The 11,359-nt window shown below is 31.1% G+C and overlaps 2 protein-coding genes across 3 annotated transcripts; both read left to right on the top strand.

Moving 5' to 3' along the window:
* Positions 1 to 1,029: 1,029 nt before the first annotated feature.
* LOC106395206 (plasmodesmata-located protein 5) lies at positions 1,030 to 2,579 on the top strand. Of its 2 annotated transcripts, none has more exons than XM_013835721.3 (3): positions 1,030 to 1,913; positions 2,143 to 2,277; positions 2,359 to 2,579. In XM_013835721.3, the coding sequence occupies exons 1-3, from the start codon at positions 1,124 to 1,126 to the stop codon at positions 2,376 to 2,378; spliced, it is 945 nt and encodes a 314-aa protein (XP_013691175.2). In that variant the 5' UTR covers positions 1,030 to 1,123; the 3' UTR covers positions 2,379 to 2,579. The 2 variants fall into 2 exon arrangements, with proteins under 2 accessions (XP_013691175.2, XP_013691181.2); XM_013835727.3 differs by having other exon boundaries at positions 1,033 to 1,913; positions 2,146 to 2,277.
* A 3,212-nt stretch (positions 2,580 to 5,791) lies between these two features.
* LOC106395195 (protein TIFY 7) lies at positions 5,792 to 10,188 on the top strand. Its single transcript, XM_013835710.3, has 7 exons — positions 5,792 to 6,048; positions 6,261 to 6,337; positions 8,700 to 8,866; positions 8,961 to 9,045; positions 9,130 to 9,385; positions 9,597 to 9,651; positions 9,829 to 10,188. Exons 1-7 carry the CDS (start codon positions 5,961 to 5,963, stop codon positions 9,920 to 9,922), a joined length of 822 nt encoding a protein of 273 aa, XP_013691164.2. The 5' UTR covers positions 5,792 to 5,960; the 3' UTR covers positions 9,923 to 10,188.
* The last annotated feature ends 1,171 nt before the right edge of the window (positions 10,189 to 11,359 follow it).

Raw genomic sequence — 11,359 nt, forward strand, 5'->3', positions numbered from 1 at the left:
ACTATATGTGTTTACCGGTCCCGTAACTAAACTTTGACATTGGAAGTTTTCTTTATTGTTTATCTATTTTCCTTTTATGTGAATGTGAATTTTTTCCTGCAGAAGAAAGTTTAGCTACAAAAGTGCCTTTTGGTGGCTAAAACATCTTCGTCGGCCCCCAAGTACAATCTCATTTATATAAATGAAAAGAAAAAGATGATACATCTCGACCAACACGCCAATATCCCTTTCCATATATTTAATTTTCATCTTCTTAAGATCACTTTCATGTGCCATTGCCTATTCAAACTCTATACGCTATATTATATATAAGTTAATAACCAAACTCGTTTTCATGACGTATAGTCTTCATTACTTGGTAATATTCATATTGTCTTTGCAACCAAGAGACACAACATGGTCATTGTATATATGATTCTATACATAATGCTAGAAGCTTCTTCGTATCATCTTGTTAAAGACAAACTAGACCGAGGATGTGAAACCGATTGAGAGAGAAACTCAAGTGGAACAAAATTAACAAATATAAATATCTGTCAAGAAAGTTGAATCTATTTCTTGACATTCCCCAAATATTACCTTTATATACGCCTTTAAAAGCTCCACAGAAGACCACCATATACTATAAGAAATTACATCCAGTTTGTGGCTTATAGAAAGGGTAATTAATTAATAAAATGTAACAACGTACGGTATATATAGGAGCTAACGAATTCATTCACACAAATCGTCACTACTGTCAAAGTCAAAATTTGAATCCAAATGAGTAAAAAGATATACTTGCTTTAAAGAAAACTGTAATGGACATTAAATTAATTAAACTAAACCCACTTTGCAAAATTCTACAATAAAGCATTAATCATTTAAGTCTGAACGGACAAAGAGTTGTTGTATTTTAGTGATTTCAATAATATATGGAATAACTGCAATTTGTGGAAAAATAACTTAAGAACGTCCACCAAAAAGATACAAACAAAAAAAACCATGCAACATGGAAACTACATATACACTATATGTTAGTCCATTCTTTACGTCAATTCTCTTTAAAGCAAACTATTCGCTCCTCAACTTCTATTTTACTCTGCCTAAACACTTTCCCTCTTGAGTCACCGTCAGATCAAACATGTTGAAAACAACCACAACGGCGACCCTTCTCTGTTTCGTTCTCACCACCGTCGTTCTGATGGACCAAACTTCCTCCACCGCCACATACAGCCCAACTTCCTCCGCCTCCACAGACACGTTCATATTCGCAAAGTGTTCTCCGGAAAAGTTCTCTCCTGGCTCCGCCTACGAGACCAACCTCAACTCCCTCCTCTCTTCCCTCGTTAGCTCCACCGTCGCCAGCCGCTACAATAACCTCACCGTTCCCTCCGGTACCGGAGAAAAATCCGAACCGGCCGTTGTATATGGTCTTTTCCAGTGCAGCGTTGACCTAGACGCAACTTCTTGCTCATCGTGCGTATCACGTGCCACAGCACTGGTCGGAAACACATGTCCCAACTCGTACTCAGTGTTCTTGGAGATGCAAAGTTGTCTGGTCCGGTTCGACAAGAGCTCGTTCTTTGGCGTTCAGGACAAAACAGAGATGCTCAAGAAATGTGGACAGCCGATGGGATTTAACGACCAGGATGCGTTGACCAGAGTCAGTGACGTCATGGGTTCGTTAAGTTCAGGGAGTGGATCTGACAGGTCTGGAGGGAACGGGGATGTTCGGGGTATGGCTCAGTGCATGGGTGATCTAAGTCCAGCCCAGTGTCAGGATTGCTTGACTGATGCAATCGGACGGCTCAGTTCTGACTGTGGTATGTCCCAGGGAGGATACGTTTACTTGTCCAAGTGCTACGCGCGTTTTAGCTACGGTGGTAGTCACGCTCGCCAGACCCCAAACTCAAACTCAAACTCAAACTTTGGTCAGCTTTCTTTATTTTTAAAGTAATATAGATTTTTTTTTTAAAGTAGTATAGATAAAAAGTCGTAATCACACAAGGAGGAAATGAAAACAAAAACTTATAATGTAGCCATAGATGGCAACCTCTCTCTATGGTCAAGTGCTGAATTGTGGTAATATTATTTGGATGATAGACTTTTAAATATGTGATAGTCTTGATATTTATTTATGTAATAGTAAAGTTTAATTAGCAGGAGGAGATAAAGACGATAAAAATAATGACGGCGTCGGAAAAACATTGGCGATAATTATTGGGATCATCACCTTAGTCATCTTGCTCGTTGTGTTTCTCGCTTTTCTTGGAAAGCAATTGAGAAAATTACAAGGTATTTTCTCTATTTAATTTCTATTTTCCCCTTTTGTCAATAATTAAAATCTAAATTCTTACTATGTCTATGAATTTGTAGACGAGAAATGTTGTAAATGAAAAGTCAACGTGGGAAAGAGGTCAATCAACTACGAGTCAAGCCATGCAATGCTAGTTGTATTTTGGTAATTAAAAAAATTGTGACTGGATGCCTCACAAGATGTAGTTATATAGTATTTCAACGATTGTATTTTGTACTCGATTTTTGTATTGTCATCGAACTTTAGAAAGAAAAAAATATAATGGATAATAATTAACAAACCTTCCTTCTTATCTTATTAATTGGATATGGACGTAGCAACATTCTGGAGTATTTGGTATCTAATATCATTTTAGTCTTCTTTTATTATTGCACATGTGCGCGTAAACACACACACACACACACACACAACCAAACATAGGAGGAGAGGGAATGTGTTTAAAATAAATGAATGTGTCCAGAATAATGGAACATGGTAAACCGAAAATTAGGATGTGAGAATCGAGAAGAAAATCATTCTGTTCGTCCTATTGTGAATGTCTTTACGAATCTTTTCTTCTTATTCATCATTATTTATTCTCATAATTAATGACTAAGGAATTCAATTGAAGAATTGGCCTAATGTATGCTTTAATCATTAAAATGATATAATAAAACTGTAAGCCGATTATCAGATGATTTAGGAATTGGACATACCAACCAACGTCTAACTCTTTTCCATATTTTTAATCTTCTGAAATTTTTAATTCTAGATTGCACATTAATTAATGATTATCCGCGAACATGCGCGGAATGAAATATATATTCTAATAACTAACTTTTGCATATTCATCCATAAGTATATCATGTCATAAGCTTTTTATATATATGTATTAATCTGAATATCTATTAAATGTGATTTTTGACTCATACGGTTTTCTGATCATTTTTATTTTATTATAACAAAATTTTAAACTATAGATCATAAAAAATTTCAATATAAGACTTTTAACAGTTTTCATAATTTATAGTCATTTTTAAGAATTCAAAATATAACATATACAAAACATCTAAATTATTATAATATGATTAATATGATTGTTTAATTTATTTTAATAATATAATATTAAAAATAATGGAAGATATGTAAATTTTTATCAGATCTTTATTATTAAAATTATTAATTGCCAAATGAATATTTTCTTCACTTTTAGTAATTCTGTAGCTTTTATTTAACGAAAAAAGGAAAAATAATAATTGTAGATTGTTAATTAATTTCATGGTTAGTTTAATGAAAAATATATAATATATGTTTAGTGGGCCATTATATTTTTCTAGATACTTTAAGAATCATTCTAATGAAAACATGTGTCATAGCTAAAATGTTGTAATGCCTTTTTTTTATATATAAGGGATTTTAAAGGTTTATTTAATACATATATAATATAAAAATCAGTGTATAAGAGAACAATGTTTTCAAGCAATATTCTAATATCATATTGGTATAACATTATTAAGTTATTTTATATCAAAAAGTATCATGTGTTATATAATCAAAGGTTACCTGTGCTACAAAAACCTGATTAGATTGAATCGTTAAAGGCATCCGAGGTTTTTTCGAGTTTCTTATTAATTTTTTTTAACGCTGATTTATTATGATCTTACAATTATGATATATGAAAGATTACATAGACGATTCAACAACCGACAATACTACATGTCTTATGAAGACCTACGTCTAACTGCATCATCTGAGCCGTCCTATGAAGATGTACGTCTGACCAGATTTACTTGCACCATGTTGAAGATCCCTTACAAGCCTTTCCTCTGTACTCTGCATAATTGTTTAATAAACCGTTCTCTCCGGGACTTGAAACCTGGATTTCCTGTAATCTGCAATAAATTGCATAGTCTGGGATTCGAACTCCAAACCTGGATGTAGAAGCCTTTAAACCTTAACCAATAGGCTACGGTGCTTTCACAATTAATAAAACAATTAAAGGAAGAAAAATAGAGAGTCGATCGTCCGAAAAGATTTCCACAAACGTTAAATATTTTCTCTATACTTATCTTTTCATTAGTGGTTCAAGTTTTTATTATTGAAAAGTTAAAATTTAAATGAACACTTATCATTTCATTTGATGAATGATTACATTAATTTATATTATAACGATATTTTTAAGAAGAAAACTGCAGGCTGATGATGCTTTCAACAAGCAAGTACAGTTTTTGGTTTGACAAACTCGAAAGAAGACCACACAAGCAGATATAGAATCTAACGTAGTGGAATACTTACCAATGTTGGGCCGACAACACATAACTTTCGGACTTAGGTAAGCAAACGAAACTTATTTCGGCCCATTGATTATTCACGCGGTGGATAGTAGTGTAGTAATCCAACAAGTGACACTTCGCCTCTACGAAAGGGTCACCTCATCAATGGCCGGAGAAATCGGCCAATTATACATCAACAAGAGTGTTGCGATTCGGATCGTTACATACACTGATGACATGTAGTAAAACATACATCAACATAAATTTGTTTTAAATTTCATATACGAACTAATAATAATATACTAAATCATACATTGACCTCTTTCTTTTCTATTAGTCAAACATTTATAAAAATGACATATTAAAGGAAGCTTAGGTATCGCTAAACTATTTATTACGATTTAAAATATTAATTATTAAAAAGAAAATTCAAATACATTGAAGGTGGGATTTGAAGGCTGTATACTTTTCAAATAAATAAAATGTGGTGATAAACAGGGGTGGCATAAATTGAATATCAGATTTTTGGAAATATTTGTGATTCGATTTGTTTATCTGAATAACCAGTTATCCAAATCAATTTGATTTGTATCTATCTAGATATTATAGCTATCTAGATATTTGGTATTCAGATATTCAAACTTTTTATATTTTTAATCGGAAATCCGATTCGATTCAGATAATTAAAAAATAAAAAATAAAAATAAAAATATTTTATTACAGAAAATTATTTATTTTCAAACTTTAATAATTGATATAATCAATTTAATAAATAAAATATTATAAAACAATTTATTAAGTTAAAATATCGTAAAATTTATATAAAATATAATTATAGAACTTGTTCCTAAAAAAAAGTATTTTTTACTTCGTAAATAGATATCCAATTTTTTTAGTGTGATCGAAACAAAAAACAAATCAAATCAAACTATACAAATATTTTACTAGCCTTGATAAATATCAAACCGTTGAATAAGAAAAGGAACCACACATTTCACATGTGGTGAGTTCATGAAATAAAATATCCAATAGCCATCAAATTCACCCCTCATTATTCTCTGTTAGAATTAAAATCAGATCCACCGACAGATGTCTACAATCCCGAGAAAGCCAAAAAAAAAATCAAAAATCAAAAGAGAAACATAAAAAACATGTGAAATTAACCGGTCTAGCAGGTCGCACCAACTGTGTTTCCCGGTGGAATAAGCCCCACATGGTTTTTAATCAAGCAAAAGCCTTTAAAAACTAGAAAAGAACACCGTCTCCAAAAGTGTGTCTGCAACATTACCGAAACGAAACCTTCCCATTGGATTCCCACTCCTTTTGTTTTGTTTTGTTTTTTAAATTAAATCTTTTGAGCAGAAACAGAGAGAAAATTGTGTCGTAGTGGTTCTTTGTTTTAGTTCGAGATGGAAAGAGATTTTCTTGGTTTGAGCGACAAGAAGTATCTCAGCAACGTTAAACGCGAGGCCAACGATGATCATGTCGGAGAACGAGGTTTGTGTTCTTGTCTCTCTACCGTATAAGCATGTTTACTATAGTCCAAAGTTGTTGTTTTTAAATAGAATTAACTTAGATTTGACCAACTGCTTAGATTCCAAAACGTAGATAATAATAATATTTGATCAAATGATGCATGAAAAATGAGAATTTGGAGTTTACAAAATGAGTAATTTTATTTGATGTAAATAAAAATTGGATCATTTTAGTATTGAGCAAGAAGGCAGCTATACAATGGGGAAAGGCAAAGCTCTTGCCTAATTCAAGTTTCATGCCTGATTTTCAGGTTTGTTCAACTGCTTTTAAGATTCAATTCAACTTCTTTTAATCACTAGTTTGGTTACAGAACTTTCACAATTTCACCATCTTATGGCTGTGGCTGATTTAATGGTTACATTAACTACTTTCCCGGACAACTGTCAGCGGAAAGCTCCGGGAGAATGGTCGGAAAACCTGTCGGAGTTTTAATTTTATTTCTTGAACTTTTATTGATTTGTTAACAAGATTTTTAATTGATCTATCAAAAGAAAAAAAAAAACTATTGTGTGTGGCCAATCATTAATGGAAATTGTAAAAGGAAAAAAAAATAGTTTTCTTTATAAGTGAGATTTAAGAGTCGCTAGCCAGCCGCAAAATTAGAAAACAACTAGATTCAGACCCGCACTATTGTGCGGGATTACTTAAATTTGTATTTATAATTTATGTTTTAAAATTAATATTTTATGAAGATTTGATGATTGTTTTAGTTTTCGGTTTAGTTCCGGTTTGGTTACTGGTTTTGATTTTGGTTTAAGAAATATAGTAATAGTTCGGTTGTTTATGAATTTGAGTTTTGTTATTTTGTTTTTTGGTTTGGTTCATCTAATTTTGCAATCTCCTATACATTATTTACAAAGTGATATTGACGCATGTCATCACCACATTAATTTTGAAAGCAAAATTATGACATGACATACTAATAAACATCCATGATTTGGACTAATTATGATATGAACATTTACATTTAATGTTGTTTTATAGTTTTGATAAATTTTTAGAATAATGTAATAACTTATAATAACCATTAATATAACAATAAATAGTAAAGTTAGAAATACAGTAATATATAACAATTTTTGAAAATATTATTTAATTTTTTTTAAATGGTTTTATAATTTTTATTATTAAAACAAATCTTAAAACATTTATGCATTTTCAAAAAAAAATTATAATCAAATTATGATTCTTTCTTTTTAATATTTACACATTTTAGAAACATTATTTAATCTTATGTTTTATTAATTATCATAACAAAACTTTCCCTTAATTTTAATTTTATTTAATATATATTAACCAAAATAAATAAATAAAAATAATTCCAAGATATATATATATATATATTATTAAATATAAATGTAAATAAAAATATTTATTTTATCTTAATTTTTACATATAATTAAAATATTGTACGCAAATAATAAAACCAATAATTAACAATAAGTTATTTATAAATATAATTTAAAGCTTTATTTCTACGCATAGTGCAGGAAAACGCCTAGTTATACTTTATTTATAGTGTTTGTGGGATTGCACGGATTATTTTTTTATTTATAGTTATGAATTTATATTTATAATATATGATGTTTGTTGTGTATTAATTACATAATAGTAGTTTTAATTTGGTTTTGATGTTTAGAACCACAAAATTCCGAAAATAGAAGCTATTATCAAAATTACCGAATATTAATTCCAACCCGGGATTATAGCATAAATTTAAAATATTGTAATATGTTGTTTTGATATTGTTACTAATATCAAATATTTGGTATCAATGGAAGCTGGTAAATTAAAATTAAAAATGCATAGATTTAGGGATATATTTGTTTCAGTGACATGTTCTATATTTTTAAAATAGATTTTGAATTTCGAATACATAAAAATCTATCTAAAACTATATAGAATGATATTGTTGAAATATGTTTTATAGCATGCTATATTTTCTTAGGAATATACCATCGCGGAATAACACGTTGATGTTGTGTTTGGGTGTATAATAGAGATTTGAGTATAAAATATGTGGCATGGTTAAGAAGAAGAAGTCGATGTTAATTATAATCTAAAACTACTACGTATGAGATGGTCTTCATACAAAAATAAACCACAGGTCAAACACTCCTATAATTGGTCAAAACAATTAATAGTTCTTGATTTTTGAGTTCAGAATTAATCCATGGAAGTTGGCCATATTGATCTCTTAACCTATAGGTTTCAAAACGTGGAGCAACAATAATCAATCTATCTATTAGATGAGATTCTAATAAGTTCAATTGATTTCTCTTGAATTCATTCAAACCGTATTTTTTTTGGTTCAGATTAAAAAATATGGTTTGGTACTCAAATATTAATCCAAACCATAACTGGTTTAATATAAATATACCAGTTACCATATCAAATTGTATATATTAGTTTGTTTTTATATTTAGTCACAACATGTTCAATAAGTCCAAATTAAAAATATGCCATGGTAACATTTAAATAGGACTCTATTTTAATAGATTAGATAATAAAAGATGTGGCGACTGGCCTTTGAAGTTTTAGATAGACGCATATGTCGGCACTTTTTCTATTAAAAGACATGTGAAAAAAATGTTAAGATGTTGACGTTTCAGGCGGGCTCTTACCAGCGGGGACCAGTTTCTGCGGCCAGCAATCTCCGCAGAAGCCAATTTAGCGGTGGTGCGTTTCAGAACGCGAATCCGCTTTTACTTGGCGGTTCAGTTCCGTTAACAAATCATTCTTCTTTCCGTCCTGCTTTTAACTTGTCGGCGGATGCTCGGTAACGTACCTAAGATTTCAAAAATAAGACCTAACTTGAGACGCAAGAACTGTTGAGTTAGGTTTAATTTTGGTTATGGGGCTTTGTGGAACAGAGTGGCTTCCTCAGGATCACTACCTCAGCTCACTATCTTCTATGGTGGAACTGTTAGCGTCTTTAATAATATATCTCCTGATAAGGTATAATCAGTACATATTTTATACAGTTAAATTTACGAGACGTACCATGTACATATTTTACACATATTTTATATGTGTGATTAGGCTCAAGCTATTATGTTATGTGCTCGGAACGGTTTGCAAGGAGAAACTGGAGAGAGCAGTTTGAAGAAACCAGTTCAAGAAACTGAAAGAGTTTATGGAAAACAAGTCCATAACGCTGCTGCTGCGGCATCATCAAGCTCTGCCACTTACGCTGATAGTTTCTCTAGGTGTAGAGACATACCCGTTGGTGCGACTAATGCAATGAGCATGATCGAATCATTCAACGCAGCAGGTCCTGGAAATATGATTCCTTCAGGTATATATATCAACATGAAATCAATTTTTGTGTATTCAAAATTTTCATCACATAAGTCATGTCTAATTGCTAAATTTAAATTTTAGATACACTTCCAACTTAAAACCAATTGATTGATGATAACGATTTACATATTATTTCATTAATACTCCAACTAGCGATGCTAGACTTTTATTCTTTAACACTAATCTAAAAGATGTTTCAATTTCAGTTCCTCAAGCTCGTAAAGCCTCATTGGCTCGGTTCTTGGAGAAGCGCAAAGAGAGGTTTGATTTGTTTCTTTCTTAACTAATTTTTTGCACTAAAATTAATGTAACTGATAATAGAAGTTTAATTCGTTTTTTTTTTTGCGAAATAGTTTAACTCGTTTTTCCTTTATAGAATCTTGAGTTCTTCGATATGTGACGAGAAGTTGAATCTAAAAAGAATTGATCTTGGTGCAGGCTCATGAGTGCACTGCCGTACAAGAAGATGCTTCTTGATTTGTCAACCGGAGAATCAAGTGGAATGAATTACTCTTCTGCTTCGCATACCTAAAACCCTTCTTCTTCCGTTTTTAAAGCCTCTGCGAGGTTTTATTACGATGGTGACTTGTAATATAATCAACAGATTATTATTATAGCTACCATTTATTATGTTACCAGCAGGAGAAGGCGTCAGGCGTCTATGTATTTGAGCATTGTTGTAATGGTTTAGTCTGTTATTGTAGGTTCATTTTTTTATTTGAAACACTAACATATATATATTTATACGTTTGTCTTGTCTGTTAGTGTCGAGAATAAAAACCAGTATTGTTAGGAGTATTTTACTGTCTTTAGTAATCTAGTTTATTTTTATGGTTATACGAATATGTTGCATCATCACAAAATGCTAAAAAAAATTGAAAACTAGTTTTTCTTGCTACTATGAAAAACATTCCTTCTCTTGGGGTTGAAGACTAAGAACAGCAGACTCATTAAAAACTCTCTGTGCACATTGAACAGAGCTTGGCGAACCATCCACTTTGTTATTGATAATTGATTAACTTGTAATAAAACTAAAATGATATGATTTCACACAACCGAAAAAATAAAGAAATATTCTATAAAACCGAACAAAAATAAAGAAATATTCACAAGGGAATATGTATGTGTAAAATAGCGTCAATAGTTTTATTGGTGGGATCTTGTAAAGGAAGTGCGTTTTAAAATCACATTCAATCTTAAAGAAGACACAAAAGAAGATTGTATAGTGAGTGAACCAGAGTAGCTCCGAGGTTGATTAGGATGTATAGATTCTGTTCACAATCAAAGATCTCATAGATATTTTATTTATTGAGGCAGAAGAAATCTGGTAGGAAAGTAATATTTGGGAAAAAAGAAAGGTTGGTAAGGAGAAGGAAACAAAGAGATTAACATGTAAACTGGTCACAGAAAACACGTTCTCGTTCATAAGTGGATAAGAACGACCCTAGTCTTATCATTTTGCACCTCACTCTGTCTCATTCTTTTAATCTTCTTGTCTTTTCATGCCCCCACCAAGTTGCCCAATTTGAACTACCACTTTATTGTTCACAAGTTTATGGTCTGGGCTAATATTAGTAGGGTTTGTGTGTTTTAGATAGTTTCATGGATTAATGGATTTATGATACTAAAAGCAACCACATTTAGGAAAATACTGATATGTCAATTATATGTTTTTTTTTGTTTGTAAAAGTCAATTTATATGTTTACTTTTATTTTTTTATATTAAGTGAATTAATTGATAGACGCCACAAGGAAATTGAGGTTCTTACAAATGTCTCATAAATTCATCTCAAATTTAAATTTTGATACGGAATTTTTTCACTTGTTTCTTTCCTGCTTTTCTAATAATTTGTTTTAATTAAATGATGAGATATTGAGTGAGAACCTACTGTAGTGATGCTCTATTATAATAACTAGATATTTTACCTTAGATTTTCTAATAATTTGTCTATAAAATTTATATAATTTT

Source organism: Brassica napus, chromosome A2, assembly GCF_020379485.1.
Source record: "Brassica napus cultivar Da-Ae chromosome A2, Da-Ae, whole genome shotgun sequence".
Classification (NCBI taxonomy): domain Eukaryota; kingdom Viridiplantae; phylum Streptophyta; class Magnoliopsida; order Brassicales; family Brassicaceae; genus Brassica; species Brassica napus.

What these genes read in the sequence shown, in the direction of transcription:
- LOC106395206 (XM_013835721.3), top strand. Translation starts at nt 1,124, where the DNA reads ATGTTGAAAACAACCACAACGGCGACCCTTCTCTGTTTCGTTCTCACC. An exon ending in AAACTCAAACTCAAACTTTG is followed by an intron (nt 1,914 to 2,142) that starts GTCAGCTTTCTT and finishes AAGTTTAATTAG; the next exon opens with CAGGAGGAGATAAAGACGAT. An exon ending in GCAATTGAGAAAATTACAAG is followed by an intron (nt 2,278 to 2,358) that starts GTATTTTCTCTA and finishes ATGAATTTGTAG; the next exon opens with ACGAGAAATGTTGTAAATGA.
- LOC106395195 (XM_013835710.3), top strand. Translation starts at nt 5,961, where the DNA reads ATGGAAAGAGATTTTCTTGGTTTGAGCGACAAGAAGTATCTCAGCAAC. An exon ending in GTTTCATGCCTGATTTTCAG is followed by an intron (nt 6,338 to 8,699) that starts GTTTGTTCAACT and finishes TTGACGTTTCAG; the next exon opens with GCGGGCTCTTACCAGCGGGG. An exon ending in TTGGAGAAGCGCAAAGAGAG is followed by an intron (nt 9,652 to 9,828) that starts GTTTGATTTGTT and finishes ATCTTGGTGCAG; the next exon opens with GCTCATGAGTGCACTGCCGT.